The following is an 18,654-nucleotide window of genomic DNA, read 5'->3' as shown; positions in this document are numbered from 1 at the left end:
GTCGAAATGTGACATTCGTTTCAAGTTCTATGTTGGTACGTGACATCCGATCTAAGTTAATGTGTTAGAACGTAACACTCGATCCGTTCAACAAGACACAATCACAAGAACAATGTACATTCTCATAATCATATAATTAAGTGTTGATTCATGTCATACAATCATTCATTCATACTTATTTACCTTAGGTGTGATCAATGGTGCAACATTTTCATAAATACATGCATTAAAATGAAGCAATTGCTAACATACATCACACAACAAGAATCAACCATCACGTAATTGATTCACACGATTAGTCTTCACCCTAAGGTACAATCCGAATGGAATAACTAGGATTACATATACGACTATTTCTTTTTTCGTGCACAAAATCCTACAGATGAATTCTACCATCAATTACTAATACAGCCCAGCATCTGTAGAGAGATTATAACTCCAATCCAGGCTTCTGAATGATGAAATAGTGGATTTTGATCGGAAATTGGTATGCTTAAATTACTCCTCTCTAAAGAAGTATAAGTGGTCATATCAAATAAAGAACCCAACTATTAGGTTGGGGTCGATCCCACGAGGAAAATAATTTTGACTTAACTTCAATGTACAATTACTTCTATATAGTCAAGCTCTTTCCGAAAACAAATAATTAACAAGGGTTGTTTTGTGAAAAAAAATTCTTAAATAATTCTAATTAAAACAAGTAACAGGAGTAAAACTTTGATTTTTATCAAGTTATGAGAGAAACTAGGGTGTAAGTGTTCCCCATAGGTTCATAACGTCGTATTCCTATCTATAACAATTCATCCCTACTGTTTTGCATGCAAAGTGATAAGTTAGATATCCGTAAATTCTTGGTCCGTTATTTAGAGAATTTCACCCCATACCTTGGTCCGTCTACATGTGTCGAATTTACTAACAATTGTCTTTACTTCATATTAAGCATCATATTCGATGTACGGCTTAATGATTACTTCGCAGCAATAGAGACTAGCCTATTAGTTAGTATCCCACTAAATCTATGTTGATAATTTTTTTCCTATTAACTACATCCTTTGTCCTGCAAGTAGCAATAAGGCAACTTGTAACGCGTGCACTCGTTAAAAAGACTTCTAAGCAAAAGAATTATCAATGCATGCAATAACCTATTGAGAATTGTTATTAAGCTAGGTTTACTTTGTTAATAAACCATGGTTCCCACAACATTAATTGTGGATTTGTGGATTTAGTTGCCCATGCATATAAGAACATTATTCATAGTTGATAAACAATAAATCATGAACTTACTCTGACAAATTCAAAAAAATCCAGAAATTCAACTTGAAGTAGCAAGAATTCACTTGAAAACCAAATCTGGAAGTTTGAATTAATGCTAAAGTTGCAAAACCCCAATCTCCAAAAACAATCTAAGAACCAAAGTAATAGAATTCAACCCCAGAAACGAGGTTTTACACCCAATTTATAGAAAATATTATCCTAAAACAAAAGAAATTAAAATAAGAAAAAATTTCCAAAAATGCGGTTGTAATCGACGACCACCACAAACGGTTCGTTGATGAAATGACTGACCATCGACTGCCTCCGTCAGTCCAAACTTAGCATCTTTTTTCATCCTTCAACTGACATCTTTTCAGAATCAATCGACAGACAAATAGCACGATCCGTCGATACGTCTACGATTCGTCGATGAGTTCTCTCGTTTCATACTTAGACTTTATTCAACATTGGAATACTATTAGAACATACACATCAAAATATCTGAGTGTTGACACCCAATTTTGACCGACTTTTGACCATTTTAGGAATACTATTCGATTAAATACGTACTTTAAATTTTAGAATTTTTAGCCGACTTCGCTTGAAAATTATATGTTTTAGTATGTTTTACTTTATAATGTTATCGTAAATATTATTAAAATTTTTTAAAATTATTAATGAATTTCAAATGTTAAAATTTTAAATGCTTTTCAATTATATAAAAATATTTTAATATATGTAGTATTTTAATTAAATAGTAATTCCTACACTTTCCTTAAATTTTAAATTCTATCCTATTCTATCATAATTTCCTTCAATTCTATCTACTCCAATTAAATTTTTATTATAATCATAGCCTCTCTTTCATTTCAATTCTAGCCATTTTAATTGCAATTGTAGCCATTCCATATTCAATCCAATCTGATTTCAATACATCTCATCTTTTAATCTCATCTATCTATTTTATTAATTGAATCCTAGTCCCTTATTTCAAATTAGATCAACGGTTGTGATTAAATCTTTTATTTTCTCAACACCAAAAGACCCCAAAACCTAAAATTCTAACCAATTCTTCTCCCTCCTCTTCCTCTCCAGCCGCCTCCCCTCTCCCTTCTCTCTCCCTCTCCTCCATTTTTTCCGGCGAAAGTCATCATCGCTGGTGACCTTTCCGTCTCGCTCCTCCTTCGTCTTTCTCTCCCCCTTCTTCCCAATCGCCCCTTTATTCTCCCCTTCTGTCTCTTCCCTTCCCTTTCCTCTTCCCCTTCCTTTCCTTCTTTTGTAGGTATCACCGGACAGAACCACCGGTAGCCCGCGCAGTAGCAGCGCCTCGAGAGGCGTGCGACAACAGCAGCAGACCAGAGACAGCAGCCGCTGGCAGCAGCCGCCCCCTCTCCTCTTCCTCTCTTCCCCCGTTTCCCCTCTCTGTTTTCCCTCCCCTTTTCTCCCCCTGCAGAGACAGCACGATGGGACCACCAGCAGCAGCGGACAACAGTGACCGGCATGGACAGCAGCAGCACACAGCAATCCGGCGAGGAGCATCAAGCGAACTCCGGCGAGGCAATGAGTCGGCCATCAATGTCAACCTGCTCCTCTCTTCTCCTTCCTTTTCTTTTTCGCTTCTATTCTCCAACAGAGGCTCGCGAGGACAGCAGCGCGAAGGGTTCAGCAACAGCGACCACCTGCAGCCAACTCCGGCAGAATCCCAGGCCACCAACAATCAGCAGCTGCGCGCAGCAAGCAAGACAAAATTTCGACGGAAGTCAAGAGTATGTTAAGGACGGATCTGTACAGATCCTTCCAGGTCAGTTTTCATTTCAAACCTCATTCTAATAAATTTTTCTAGATTTAAATGACTTATATGCTCGTATTATGCAAGAATCTTTTCATGCTACTATATCGTTGTATGATTTTGTGAATTAATTTATGTGATTAGATATCTTAGTCTTGTTACAGTGTTTATTGATCTACTCATGTTCTAATTGATGATTCCTAAATGTGTTCCCCATACCGTTGAAAGTCCACCATTGTGTTATATGATTTAAGCCATTAATCGGTAATAATACGAATTCTTTTTTTTATTTATTACTAAGGTGATATCTAAATTCCCTCTTGTTTATATTGAGTTATCTCCCTTCATTATTTGTTAATCCCCCTTGATTGGAATTGTGCTGGTTAACTTTTGTAGGAATGGTTGAATCGGATTGATGTCTGTTTCTCTCAAATCTCAATAATCTTTAAATTATTTGCTGATTTTAGAAAAGTTTATGAGGATATTGTTTTGGAAGATTGTCTTAAAAAATAGTTTTGTTTGCTCGTTTGGACCGTATAAATCAGTATTTATACTAATCTACTCTTTCTTTGCTTATCCTACCGGTTGTATTAGGTAATTGATTTCTTTGCCTTAATTTAAAATTGACAGGTTTCTTACTTGTTTACTTTTGTAAAAAAAAAATAAAAAAATAAAATAATAATATTGTTTTTTCAAATATGATTTCGGCTGTTTTGAAATAAAGAATTTTTTTATTCGAAAATTAATTGATTTCTTACTTGATTATTTATGGTAGAATAATATCTTTATGATTTTGGCTCCTCTTTATTTAAAGAGAAATATATTTTTCTCTATTAATTTATTCTTACTTGTTTATATTTGGTAGTGAAATATTTTAAAATTTTCTGATTTGGTCCTCTTTTAAAATAAGGAAAACAATATATTTAATTGATTCCTTTAAATATTTCTTTTCCTTATTTGTTTCCCCCTCTTTGCTATATAAAAAAGACCCCCTCCCTTCATTATTTCATCAACTCATACAATCATTCACTCTCAATCACAAGTTCTCTCATCACTCTTCATTCTCTCATTACTCTCTTGCTACTCTAAATACATTAAGATTTCGGTAAACATTCAAGTGCTCTTCTTTGCTACTTTGCTATTTTGCTTTTGTTCGAGTAAAGGTTGGATCAACTGGTTTTTTATTGCTACCATTCCTAATTTACTTAACCGGTTAGTATTCGGAATTAACATTTAAATTATTTTTGTATTTATACATTTGTGTGAGCTCATTGTTCTATTCCTTTGTTATGTATAAGTTGTTAAACAATTGCATAATGTCTCACCTTGACTAATATGTGATTACTTGTGTAGTTATTTGATTGCTTTGACAGGTTTCAAACGTGAAGTTCAAGTTGAAGATTAACCATGAAGAAAGACTTATTTGCTTATTTGAATCTACATTTTTTCTTTCTTATTTTATTTATTCGAATGTTGTAACATTTGTAACTCTAAAGATCATATATATAAATTTATTTGGGGGATCGTCTAGTGGAGGGGGATTTACATGCCTACATGTTCATTATAATTTTTTTAAAAAAAACATAGAAATCAGGCCTATAAGTTTGTCTTTAACACCTAGAATTATTGTTTGTAGGTGTTATAATATAATCAATTTTCAATTTGCTTGACGCTTTTGTTAATAAGTCTTTAAAAAAATAAAAAATAACTAGATTCCATTAATTTTTGAATGTTAAAATCAAATCGTAATAATTTAGTAGGCTGATTAGATGTTTAAAAATGTTATAACTTTTTTAGCATTGTCTTGTCTCGTAGAAATCATGTCTAAGGATTAAACTATTCATATCATTTAGATTTACAAAATCATGCATATATGTGTTACTCTGTTTTTTTTTTGAACACCTAGAAACCATGTCAATAGGCTTAAAATTTTAGCATATCCATAATAAAAATAAAATTTGTTTGTGAATATTTGTGCCCTCCCCCTAATATTAGTTAGTATTATTTAATTAGTAATCACATTTGTCTTCTTCAAGATTTCTGCATTCATGATGCAATATGTTATTTTTAAAAAATAATAGTGATAATAAATTGAAATCATTTCATGCATTTAACAAACTAATTGGCTTTTGAATATTTCATATCAAAACCTTTGCATTTAAAAAATTTACCACCTTTATTGTTCTACTAGTTTTTTGTTTACTTACAAAGTTTTGCAATATAATTTTCTTAAAAGTCATTATTCAATCTTCCTTTAAAATTTTTGATTGATTATGACATTGTTTATTTTGAAAATAAATTATAAGCACTATCTCCTAACCTATCGTTAGAGGGAAAGTCAAAGGAATTACGAGGTCTAGTTCCAATTTTAAATCCCGACGCATCCCCGGAAGTACCACCTACCCATGAATTTCAAAAGGAATTATGTGTATTTATGTCCCTACATGTAAACTAAAATCTTTTAAATCATTTTAAAAAACATAAACTATTTTTTAGACCGACATCAAATCAAAATTGTTTCTATGGTAGAGGAGCGCGATCAACAATATCGTGGCATCATCCCTATAAAGAAACAAACATTTTTTTAAAATAAAATTTCCTACTCAAAACTTATCAATTTTCAAACTTTACTTTCACACATACTAATCGTTTAATTTTTGCCAATTTTGTTTATAACATAGTCTCATATGCTTAAATAAAAATAAAACTTGATTGTTTATTGCTATCACCTAGCCTTGCACGCTCAAATTAATGAAAAATAATAAAATAGTATTAATTGTTTTTATATATGTTATCACTTAGCAAGATTAAATAAATTAAAAAATCAAGTGACCTTGATTGCTAATTGTAACCCTCACATAGATTGTATGAGATATGACCGGGACCCACACTTGTGGACCTCGAGGGACGCCTAACACCTTCCCCTCGAGGTAATTTGAACCCTTACCCTAATCGCTGACTCGTTGACCTTAGTTAGACTTAGTTAGGTTAGATAGGTGCCCTAACGCGCCTTAATTCGTTAGGTGGTGACTCCAAACTCGAAATCCCAAAAGAGTTGTTAGGTCGTGCATAAAACCCGTTTTCTGAGAAAATGGGGCGCGACAGAATGGCGACTCTGCTGGGGATATTAGGTTCTTACCATTACGTGTTAATTGCTTATTTATGTGGGGTTTACTTTATTTTTGTCATTTCATTATTTTGTTAGGTGCTTACCATGTTTAGCTTATTTTGTTGCCTTATTTACTGTTTTCTCTCCATGTTCCATCCCTTTCCCTTTTCCTTAATTGTTTATTACCATGTTTCACATCTTCCATTTTCCCTTATTTGCTTAATTACATGTTTAATCCCATACCCTCTTTCTTTATTTGCATAGTTTTTATATCTTTATATGTTTAATTTCCTTTAATCCTTCTTATTTATCTATTTATTGTTTATAAAATGTGTATATGTTACCGCTTTCTAATTTAAATGCTAAATGTTTATTGCTTTGATAATTGGCATCCCGCTCATACTTCCCCCAATTGAGACTCTCTTCCTTTTTTTTATTTTGTTCTTGTGATGTTGTACCTTTGCACCTCTCTCTACAATTCCAATCCTATTCAAATACCCATTATAGAGAGTCGGCATATGTGTGGACGTAACGGATAGTTTTACTACTGCGAAGTCACGAGCCTCTCGTATAGAATCCCTTTCATGTCCGTGTCAAGCCAACTCTTAGAAGTCCTGGTTAAGTCATACATGCCGCATAAGCCCTAGGTGGTTTGACCCTTGGTGTCAATCCACATAATTAGTAGCCACCCTCTCGTCTAAAGGGCCCCAATACCCTTAGAAAATTGCATATTTATGTGTCAACGTGATCATAATAATTAAATCAAGCCAACGTTGTCAAAATAGAGTTTAGAAGTCGTTTGTTACTTTGTTTGCAGAGCCATGGCTCACCCTCACTTTCCCACCACGCAAATGGTGGTCAAAGTTAATCCCATTTTGAAGACTTGGTGGAAAGATATTCAAAAAAATCGAGAGTTAGAAGTAAATGAACTGTTAGGCGGCCTCACTGCTTTAATCTCCGTAGAGTCAGATTGTCATTTAATCAAGGCATTGTTGAAATTCTGGGACACTGAGAGGTTAGTCTTCAAATTCAAGGATTTTGAGTTAACCCCAACAATCAAAGAAGTTGGAGGATTCATGGGTCTCGCATACAAAGAGCTGAATTTCTTTAGAGTTCTTATATTCACGCTTTGGGGATGAGGAAGGTCATCAAAACTTTCATAGAGAATTTGCTTGCTCTTCTGCAAAATGGGAAAGGTATCGTCTTAATGCATTCGCCGTCGCCCTATTAGGCTCATTAGTTTTTCCTAGAGAAAGAGGAAAGATCCACACCGGCTTGTGTTGCATGGTTTGTATGTTGGCTTGAGGTGGATAAACCTTAGTCCCCATGATACTTGCAGAAATTCTAAGAGCTTTGACTGGATGCACCAAAGGCAAAAGATACTTTGAGGGGTGCAACTTTCTGCTGCAACTTTGGGCCGTCAAACATTTCTACCAAAGAGCTAATAAAGTAGACATTGTTAGAGGTACTATGGGGAACAAAATTATCAACCATCACCTAAGGATGAAATATTTTATCTCCCCTGTGGGAACGGAGGACTGGTTCACATACCTAAAGGAGAGCTCAGCCGTTGAAATCCAATGGAAGTATTATTGGTTGAAGCCACGACGTGCCATCATAAGAGGAAATGAACTTTACTTCATTGAGCTTATCGGTTTGAATGGTGTGCAACCATACGCACCACTTCGAGTCCTTCGACAATTCGAACAGATCCAAATGATACCTCTGCGATCCCACATGAGCCACTATGGATATGACTTTGGGTCAGAATTACCGCAAGTGAACACTATACTGCGAAGATGGAAGAATGTGATAACTATCGATGTTCAAGAGCACTCACCCTTCTGCACACTTGAATATTACGTATGGCTTTTAGAAGATGCAGAGCATAGAGATTTGAGCAAAGGAGGCCTTCCTGGCTTTGGCGATGAAAAAGAGAGAAGATGGGCTCGCAACCTCCTCAACATCGATTATGACATTACCCCAGAAATGAGGAAGCAGATTGTGCCTAACATTGGAGAGCAACATAATTAAAGTTTTTTTATTTATTTCTCTTTATTCCCCATGTGTTATTCTAGCCCTTTAGTTATCTCTAGATTGATGTAATAAATAGAAATTATTTCAATAATTGAAAGTCAGTTTATTGTCTAACTATAAACTCCAAATTGGCAAATAAGGCTTGAATTAATTATTATGCATCACTTATGTGTCGCTTAGGCCTACCTCTGGCTCAACGAGGTTTCGTGCATTTAGGGCGTTTGTCTCAAAACAATGTGTTGATATTATGATATTATCCTAACCCCTAACTCTTTTCTGTTGATTCTATTGTTTTCCCATTTCCCAAGGTTGATCTGTCCTTCATCCTGGCACATACACGATCAAAAGGGACCCCCCTTCTCCTTCTTCTCAAAGAGCAAGCTCCAAAGATAAAGGTAAAATGGTTAACAACAACAGCACCAATAAAAGGGTAGAAGCTTCTGAGGGAGGACAACTTCAAAATAATCTTGTCCTAAGACTTGAGCGCAAGATTTCACAATTGGAAGAAGAGGTAGCCCACATGCGTGATTTGGCCAAGTTGTCTATCTCTCTTGGAACCCAATTTGGAGAAAACATAGACAATCCTCCTAACAAAATAGCCATGCCAAACAATCCTCCAATCCATATATCCCTACCTGATCCCACTCGTCCAAATACCTTTCCACCACCCCACGCCCAAAATACCCAAGTTCCATTTCACCACTATTACCAACAAACCAAACCAACCTTCCCAGAAACAACCCCAAACACAAATATCCATATACTCTTGGAAACAACAACCTCAATCCAATATACGTGGAAACTGCCCCTCTGACCCATGACCTCCATGAATCAGAGTCCCATCAAAAAGACATCCTAATAAAAAACCTGACTGAGAGATTAGACAACTTGACCAACAGGGTACAACATGTTGAAGGAAATAAGAAGTTAGGAGGATTGAGCTATGAGGATCTGTGCATGCACCCTGATGTAGAACTGCCCGAAGGATACAAGCTTCCAAAATTTGAGATGTTCAATGGCATTGGGGATTCCAAATCCCACCTACGAATGTGTTGTGACAAACTTGTAGGGGTGGGAAGACATGAGAGGATACTCATGAAGTTGTTTATGAGGAATCTTACTGGGGAGGCCCTACCATGGTACATTGAGCAAGACTCGCGGAAATGGATAAAATGGGTTGATATGGCAACTGATTTCATGAATAGGTTTGGTTTTAATATTGAAAATGCACCTGATTGGTTTTTCATTCAATATTTGAAGAAGAAACCGAGTGAATCCTTCAGAGAATATGCCATAAGATGGAGGTCTGAAGCAGCTAGGGCCAGACCCCCTATGGAGGAATCTCAGATGAAAAACTATTTCATCCGTGCCCAAGAACCACAATACTATGACCGAATGATGCTGGTGGCTGAAAAGAGTTTCGCTGAAATCATCAAACTAGGTGAAAGAATTGAAGAAGGCATAAAGAATGGGACTATCATCAACTTTGAAGCTTTACAAGCAACCAACAAGGCTCTGCAATCTGGTGGAATGATAGAAAGAAAAAGAAAACAGGTTCTGTAATGATGGCTCATGGAACTAGGACCCCTTTGAGGCACAGGATAATAAACCCACCACCATCCCCATACCCTCAACATCCCTCAGCTCCACCCCCTATATCTCCCCAACCCATGCCAATATATTACCAAAACGCTCCTCCTCAATATTTGCATGCCTCATATCCTGTCTATAATGTTCAACCAACACATTTCCAAACTCCACCACCCACTCAAACGCCAAATTACCGAAACAGACCTTCCTATGAAAGAAGACCTACAAAAATCTATAACCCTTTGGCTGAACCCATAACACAACTTTATGAAAGACTGAAACAGGCTGGGTACGTCTCCCCAATTCCTGCATTACCTGTGGATGTTCGCGCAAAATGCTACGACCCTAACAAGGTCTGCGCCTACCATTCTGGGATGAAGGGTCACACCACCAAAGTTTGCAGAGCCGTTAAGGATAAGGTTCAAATGTTGATTGATACAAAAACCATCCAATTCAAGGATCCTACACCGAATGTTGCAAATAATACACTTCCCAACCATCAAGTCAACATGGTGGAAGCTGGTGATGTCTGGGATTGGAAAGAATCTATCTAGGCCGTCGAAATAGAAGAAGCCATGTCTACCACTGCCCAAGCACCACTAATAGTGCAAGGAATCGCCCCATTTGAAGTAGAAGTTGTTGCACCCATACAACCGTTCATTGTCTATAGGGCATCCTCCCCAATACAATGTGATACACATATTGTACCTTTGGATTACAACAAAAGAGAAATGAATGTGGAAGAGACAGATGTTGCAACAGGGGTCACCAGATCTGGAAGAATTTACACTTCTGAAAATTTAGTTCAGGGAAGCTCTAGAAAATCCAAAGCAACAGTCGTAGAGCTTGAAGATCAAGGTATTTGGAAAAAGGTTCAAGCTAAAGAATACTCTGTCCTTGAGCAGCTGAGTAAAACCTCATCCCAAATATCAATTCTGAAGTTACTGCAGTCTTCCGAAACTCATCGAAATGCCCTTCTGAAGATCTTTGGTGAAGCTTATGTCCCATCTAACATCACTCATGGAGAGGTATCCCAAATGGTGGGGCAGGTCTTTGAGGCTTACAAAATATCTTTTCACAAAGATGAGCTGCCACTCGAAGGAACAACTCACAATAAAGCTCTGTACATTTTAGTTCAGTATTTGGATAAGGTGATAAACAAAGCATTAGTTAATGCAGGTTTAGGTTTAAACATTTGCCCTCTGAGCACACTGACGAGGTTGGGCATGGATAGTGCAAAAATTCAGACATGGAAGATGAATGTGAGGGCATTTGATGGCTCTCAGAGAGGCACTATTGGGGAGATAACCTTGGACATGCTCATTGGTCCTGTCACTTTCCACATAGCTTTCCAAATTTTGGACATCCCTTCATCGTACAACTTATTATTGGGTCGTCCATGGATTCATATGGCTGGAGCGGTTCCATCTACTCTCCACCAATGCCTAAACTTTGAATTGGATTATGAAGAGGTTGTAGTCCATGGAGAAAAGGGGCATCCTGTATACACGATTGAAGGAAGAGAGAATATGGATGGTGAAATGTACCATACGGTGGAGCTTGTTGGTAATATTGAGTTGCAACCTTGGTTCAGCCAAAAAATCATAGATATGATGGCCTGGTAGGTTTCGAGCTTGGGAAAGGTTTGGGGGCTGAATTGCAAGGGATAGTCAAACCTATACAACCTGTTCGACATTCCACCACTTTTGGTTTGGGATATAAGTACGCTTCCGAAGAATGGGTCGATTGGCAACCACCTAGAGATGGGTACTACTATCCATTGAAGAAACCCATACCGCCATTGCATCAATCATTTCGATCAGCAGGTTTCATGGGAGGCAGTATTGATGAGATATCAGACGACTTGAAGGGGTTATCGCTAACCAAAGAAAAGGGGAAAGTTTGCAACGTCGTGATCAACGAGGAGGAGAAAGGGGGACCTAGTGGAAGCAAGGAAGCAAAGATCAGCGTCAGCAACTGGACCTCGACTCCATCCAGACCTCGTCGAGCATCTAGGTAGCCTTGGAAGATGTTTTTTTATTAAGTTTTAATTCAAATAAAAAGAGTTTTTAATAAACGTTTTAATTACCATCCCCTGTATTGCTTTCGAATGAGGACTTATGAAATTTTCATCTTTATTAAATAAAGTTCTTTTCCCCATTTTTTGTCTTATATTTAATTGTTCGCTATTTTTTTTTCTCACCAGCAAAATTCACTATAAAAATGTCGAATTTGAGACTATGGCATACAATGAGACTGCTCAACTTAATATTAATGACTTAGAAGAAGTCGAAGACAATGAGGTTCCCGAGGAGTTAATCAAAAGGGTTGAGGAATTCGAGGAAAAACCCAATCCAAACTTGGTAGAGACAGAAGTGGTGAATTTGGGAAATGCAGAGGTGACACATGAAACCCGAGTAAGCATCCATATGACAAAAGAAGACAACAGAGATTATACCGAGTTTCTCATAGAGAATAAGGATATTTTCGCGTGGTCCTACGCAGACATGACAGGTCTACGTACTTCAATCGTAGACCCTCGACTGCCCACTGATCCAGCATGTCCTCCGGTAAAACAGAAGTTGAGAAAATACAAGCCCGAGATGAGTCTGAAAATCAAAGAAGAAGTATCAAAGCAATTAGATGTTGGGATACTCCAAGTGACAGAATACCCAACTTGGCTTGCAAATGTCGTTCCAGTGCCTAAGAAAGACGGCAAGGTCAGAGTTTGCGTGGATTACCGAGATCTCAATAAAGATAGCCCTAACGACAACTTTCCCTTACCAAACATACACATACTGATTGACAATTGTGCTAAGCACGAAACTCAGTCATTCGTGGACTGCTTTGCCAGCTATCATCAAATTGAGATGCACAAAGATGACGCTGAGAAAACTTCCTTCATCACGCCGTGGGGCGTCTATAACTACAAGGTGATGCTTTTTGGATTAAAGAATGCTGGGGCTATGTACATGAGAGCAATGACTACTTTGTTTCATGACATGATCTATAAGGAAATTGAAGTTTATGTGGATGATGTCATCATCAAATCAAAGGAAAGTTCAAATCATCTGGAGGACTTATGGAAATTCATTGCCAGGCTACGCATGTACAATCTGAAAATGAATCCGGCAAAATGTGTCTTTGGTGTGCCTGCTGGTAACCTATTAGGTTTCATTGTCTGTCGTCGAGGTATAGAATTGGACCCATCGAAGATCAAAGCCATTCGTGACCTTCCCCCGCCAAAGAGCAAGAAGAAGGTAATGAATTTCTTAGGGCGACTTAATTACAGTAGTCGTTTCATAGCTTAGTATACTGTCATATGTGAACCTATCTTCAAGCTTTTCAAAAAGGGTGCTGCGGTGAAATGGACAAGCAAATGTCAACATGCATTTGACAAGATCAAAGACTATTTATCCAATCCTCCTGTGTTGGTTCCACCAGAGTCAGGTAGACCATTACTTTTGTATATTTCAGTATTGGATAATGCTTTCAGTTGCATCTTAGGACAACACGATGAAACAGGGAGGAAGGAGCAAGCAATATATTATATGAGCAAGAAGTTCACATCGTGCGAAGCCCGATACTCTCTATTAGAGCGTACCTGTTGTGCTCTAACATGGGTTGCCCAAAAGTTACGACATTACCTCTTATTGCATACTACTTATATGATTTCAAGGATGGATCCTTTGAAGTATATCTTTCAAAAGCCCATGCCCACAGGTAAACTGGCAAAATGGAAGATATTGTTGATCGAATTTGACATAGTGTATGTCACACAAAAAGCAGTGAAAGCACAGGCATTAGCAGACCACATGGCAGAGAATCCCGTGGACGATGATTACAGGCCGTTGAAGACCTACTTCCCAGATGAAGAGGTGGCCTTTGTGGGAGAGGACATTTCTGAAGAATATGATGGATGGAGAATGTTCTTTGATGGAGCTAAAAATCTGAACGGATCCGGCGTAGGGGCTGTTTTGATCTCACCCACTGGGCAACATTATCAAGTATCAGCAAAACTCAGATTCCTTTGCTCAAATAATATGGCCGAATACGAAGCCTGCATACTAGGTGTTCGACGGGCGATTGACTTGGATGTCCAAGAAATGCTAATAATAGGGGATTCAGACCTATTGATCCATTAGGTTCGGGGTGATTGGGCAACAAAAAATCAAAAGTTGTTACCATATTTGGAGTGCGTGCATAGGCTATGTAAAAGGTTTGTCAAAACAGAATTTAGACATGTACCAAGGGTCCAAAATGAATTCACAGATGCCTTAGCCACTCTGTTCTATGCTTCGACACCCTGATCACAATTACATCGATCCTCTTCACATTCACATACATGAACAACCAGCTTATTGTTTCCATGTTGAGGAAGAGCCAGATGCAAAGCCCTGGTATGATGACATTAGAGAATATTTGAAGAGTGGTGAATACACAGGAGATGCAACAAGTGTACAAAAGCGTACAATTCGAAGGTTAGCAACCCAATTCTTTTTAAGTGGGGAAATCCTCTATAGGAGAACTCCCGATTTGGGGCTGCTAAGATGCGTCGAAGCAAGAGAGGCTCGCAGGCTGGTCGAAGAGATACATGCAGGCACCTGTGGCCCTCACATTAAAGGTTTTACATTAGCAAAGAAGATTCTGAGATTAGGATATTATTGGCTAACTATGGAGACAGACTGCATTCGCTACGTCCAGAAATATCGTCAATTTCAGACTCATGCAGATATGATTCGAGTACCTCCCAACGAACTCCATGTCACTAGTTCACCTTGACCGTTCGCAGCATGGGGCATGGATGTCATTGGTCCAATCGAGCCAACAGCATCCAACGGGCACATATTCATTCTTATCGCAATTGACTATTTCACCAAGTGGGTTGAGGCCACCTCCCATAAATCAGTGACAAAGAAAGTTGTGGATGACTTTGTCAAAAATAACATTAGTTGTAGGTTTGGAATTCCTGAGTCAATCATCACCGACAACGGCACCAACCTAAACAGTGACCTAATGAGATCAATGTGTGAGAAGTTCAAGATCAATCATCGAAACTCTACAGCATACAGGCCACAGATGAACGGGGATGTTGAGGCAGCAAACAAAAACATCAAAAGGATATTGCGCAAGATGATCGATAATCACAAACACTGGCAGGAAAAGATACCTTTCGCATTGCTGGGGTATCGTACCACAATCAGAACTTCCACAGAGGCCACACCTTACTTCTTAGTATACGGCACTGAAGCTGTGATACCCACCAAGTAGAGATACCGTCCCTAAGGATCATCCAAGAAGAAAAGTTGAGTGATGCTTGGGCAGAAAAATTTGGCATTATAGATGGAAAAAGAATTAACGCCATTTGTCATGGTCAGCTCTATCAGAATAGAATGGCCAGAGCTTTCAAAAAGAAGGTTAAACCCAGACATTTCTCACCTGGGAAACTGGTTTTGAAACGGATTTTTCCAAATCAAGACGAGGCAAAGGGTAAATTTTCACCAAACTGGCAAGGTCCGTACATAGTCTCTCGAGTACTGACAGGCGGAGCCCTCATACTTGCAGAAATGGATGGAGAAGTTTGGCCAAAACCTATCAATTCAGATTATGTTAAAAAGTATTACATCTAGAGATTGATTCATGCTCTTTTGTAATTTGGAACTACGTCAGACCTGATTCCCGTTTAAGAGGGGATACGTAGGCGCTCCTATGGGGTTCGGTCTTATTATAAATAAAACTTTCATTTTCCCCTTTTTCTATTGATAACTGGGGCAGAGTTTTTCAGAGCATCTCAAAAATTCCATCAAGATTTCTCCTGGCACATCTTCATACTGGGGCAGAATTTTTGAGTAAACTCAAAAATTTCACCGAAAGTTTCTCCTCAACAAGCAGTCTGCTTACAACGAAGATCAAATGATAGCTCCACTTTTGAGTCAGACGTTGTAAAGTCTCAACCTATGCCATGGTCAAAGATTCGACATCAGCTTTTATTAAATGATGATTTCAAAATCTTTCAAAGTTTCCCCACCCACCTTTTAAAAAAAATCAGACGCTCGAAGAGGTGTGGATGGCAAGCCAGAGGAGCACGTTGCGCCAAATCATGGATACAGATCAACCTCCTCCCTTTAAACTAACTATTTTTTTCTTTGAATGTAGAAAATACAGGTACATATACAAAGGCAACTTCAACAATCAACATTACCACATTTGAGCCCGACAAATGACACTCGATCCCTCCAATAAGGCGTACGCCCAAGCTACTGTATGCCCTCAAGCAACTGTTGTGCTGACAAATTACATTATTCCCGATATTGCATCATTTGCACCTACTCCTGATATCGCACTATGCTCAAAGAACTACATCATTATATTATGCCCGAGAATGCTGAAACGCATCATTTCATGTGCTTGATATTGCATGTGCCCGAAGAAATGCATTATTGCATAAGCTCGATATTTCATGTGCCCGAATAAATACATCATCGCATATGCCCAATATTGACTTATGCTCGAAGAAATGCATTATTGCATGCGCTTGATATTTTATGTGCCTGAAGAAATACATCATTGCATGTGCCCGATATTGGATGTGCCCGAAGAAATGCATCATAACATATGCCCGATACTGCATGTGCTCGATATTACATTGTGCCCGAAGAAGTGCATCATTGCATTGTGCTCGATATTGCATGTGCCCGAAGAAATGCATCATCACATTATGCCCGAGACTGCATTGTGCCCGAAGTTTGCATAAGACAAGGATTGCATCGTGCTCGAAGTTTACATGTGCTCGAATCAAATCAAGTCATAAGTATCAATAGATGCCAAAAACAGATACACTCTCTTTACTCATTACTTATATTCCAAAGGCGTCATCCTCCAAAGGCGTCATCTTTCATGGCCTGAGGACTTATTTTATGCTTACCATGTCCCTAAGGTATCATAGTCTAAAGGAATCATCTTCATAGCCTGCGGACATCATATCATGGCCTAAGGGTTTAATTTCTGTCTATCATGATCCGAAGGTGTCATAGTCTAAAGGCGTCATTTTCATGGCCTACAGACAACATTTTCATGACCTGAGGATACACCCCGCATATCATGGCCCTAGACATCATAGCCTAAGACGTCATTTTTTCACGATCTTAAGGCAAAAATTCATGGTCAACATGGGAATTGCATCATGTTTACATTTACCATTTATTTTGATGTGTATGTTCTAATTACTCTATTTGGGCTATATTACAAGTTATAGATTTGAAAATTACAGACAAAGTCTCCTTTTGAACGGCTGTTCTCTTGTTTACAAACAAAGGCTCCGACAAATTCTTGGCTACTCGCACTATCGTTTCGCTACTCATCTATCATTCAAGCTACCATGAAGATATCTTCGGATTCAACTCGCCACTGTGACCTACTGTCTCTTCATCTAGGCTCGTCTGCCTTACAATGCGATATTTAGGCTCGTCCGCCTTACAATGCGACATCTAGGATCGTCCGCCTTACAATGCGACATCTAGGCTCGTCCGCCTTACAATGCGACTTCTAGGCTCGTCCGCCTTACAATGCGACATCTTGGCTCGTCCGCCTTACAATGTGACATCTAGGATCATCCGCCTTACAATAGGACATTTAGGCTCGTCCGCCTTAAAACGACATTTAGGTTTGTCCATCTTATAGGACATTTAGGCCGTCCACCTTAAAGGGACATTTAGTCTTGTCTACCTCATAGGACATTTATTCATCCGCTTTATAAGATATTTAGGCCGTCCGCCTTAAAATGACACTTAGGTTCGTCTGCCTTAAAATGACGTTTAGACTCTCCTTACAACCAGATATTTTCGTCTATATTATCATATCTTTATAGTATCAAATGCATTGGAGATGGGTTTCAATCCTTCAAGAAGTTAAAGACTATCAAGGTTTGCACTACGTCTCAAACATATACGCTTTTTATCACCTCTTGTCTATTTAGAACTCATATTTTATTATTATTGGTCATACTTTATCTATTTATAAGCTAACATTTTATCTATAATTTGTAGATATGATCGATCGCCCTTGATTACAATTATCATGCTATCCTCTATAACACCAATGACTCTATCAATTCTTTGCTACTCATACTCTGAACCGTGCTCAAAGGCTGATTACCTTATTCTATCATGCTGTTTTAGCCACTCTATCTCTCTTTTCTCGCTACTCTAATCTTATCCATTCAATTCGATATAGTGCCTTTCAAATACCTTAGTGCTCTTTCAATTTTAAGAGTTTCATTTGCTCTTGAATCTAGAACTACTCACGACCTGATTCTCGTATAACAAGAGATATGTAGGTGACCTAACACCAAAGTCTCGATCGTACCCTTTTTCAACTCTATATCGTTTCAATTGACCCCACTGACATCTGTCGTCGGTCGGACAAAATCGGCTACTAAGTCAACATTGTTTGCCTGACAATTCATTCTTCATTCTCAATCAACCAAGGGGCAGCTGTTGACACCCAATTTTGACCGACTTTTGACCATTTTAGGAATACTATTCGATTAAATATGTACTTTAAATTTTAGAATTTTTAGCCGACTTCGCTTGAAAATTATATGTTTTAGTATGTGTTACTTTATAAAGTTATCATAAATATTATTAAAATATTTTAAAATTATTAATGAATTTCAAATGTTAAAATTTAAATGATTTTCAATTATATAAAAATATTTTAATATATGTAGTATTTTAATTAAATAGTAATTCCTACACTTTCCTTAAATTTTAAATTCTATCCTATTCTGTCATAATTTCTTTCAATTCTAGCTACTCCAATTAAATTTTTATTATAATCATAGCCTCTCTTTCATTTCAATTCTAGCCATTTTAAT

General features: G+C 37.8%; 3 protein-coding genes across 3 annotated transcripts; all 3 read left to right on the top strand.

Annotated features, from left to right (window-relative positions):
• Positions 1–8,589: 8,589 nt before the first annotated feature.
• On the top strand, positions 8,590–9,752 carry LOC101262134 (uncharacterized). The gene is made up of 2 exons (XM_004244951.1): positions 8,590–8,726; positions 9,089–9,752. Exons 1-2 carry the CDS (start codon positions 8,590–8,592, stop codon positions 9,750–9,752), a joined length of 801 nt encoding a protein of 266 aa, XP_004244999.1.
• Positions 9,753–10,354: 602 nt separating this feature from the next.
• On the top strand, positions 10,355–13,924 carry LOC101262439 (uncharacterized). Its single transcript, XM_004244952.1, has 4 exons — positions 10,355–11,345; positions 11,405–11,795; positions 11,986–13,039; positions 13,133–13,924. Exons 1-4 carry the CDS (start codon positions 10,355–10,357, stop codon positions 13,922–13,924), a joined length of 3,228 nt encoding a protein of 1,075 aa, XP_004245000.1.
• Positions 13,925–14,072: 148 nt separating this feature from the next.
• On the top strand, positions 14,073–14,561 carry LOC104648777 (uncharacterized). Its single transcript, XM_010326640.1, has one exon. The coding sequence runs from the start codon at positions 14,073–14,075 to the stop codon at positions 14,559–14,561; it is 489 nt and encodes a 162-aa protein (XP_010324942.1).
• Positions 14,562–18,654: the final 4,093 nt, after the last annotated feature.

Source organism: Solanum lycopersicum, chromosome 8 (genome assembly GCF_036512215.1).
Source record: "Solanum lycopersicum chromosome 8, SLM_r2.1".
NCBI classification, from domain to species: Eukaryota; Viridiplantae; Streptophyta; class Magnoliopsida; order Solanales; family Solanaceae; genus Solanum; species Solanum lycopersicum.
This window is presented reverse-complemented; position numbering and strand designations above follow the sequence as displayed.

Bases quoted from the DNA above. Each gene is read 5' to 3' on its own strand.
- LOC101262134 (XM_004244951.1), top strand. From the start codon at position 8,590: ATGGTTAACAACAACAGCACCAATAAAAGGGTAGAAGCTTCTGAGGGA. The intron at 8,727-9,088 runs GTTGTCTATCTC...CTTGACCAACAG, and splicing joins CACATGCGTGATTTGGCCAA to GGTACAACATGTTGAAGGAA.
- LOC101262439 (XM_004244952.1), top strand. From the start codon at position 10,355: ATGTCTACCACTGCCCAAGCACCACTAATAGTGCAAGGAATCGCCCCA. The intron at 11,796-11,985 runs GTAGCCTTGGAA...TTTTCTCACCAG, and splicing joins AGACCTCGTCGAGCATCTAG to CAAAATTCACTATAAAAATG. The intron at 13,040-13,132 runs GTAATGAATTTC...CTTTTCAAAAAG, and splicing joins CGCCAAAGAGCAAGAAGAAG to GGTGCTGCGGTGAAATGGAC.
- LOC104648777 (XM_010326640.1), top strand. From the start codon at position 14,073: ATGCTTCGACACCCTGATCACAATTACATCGATCCTCTTCACATTCAC.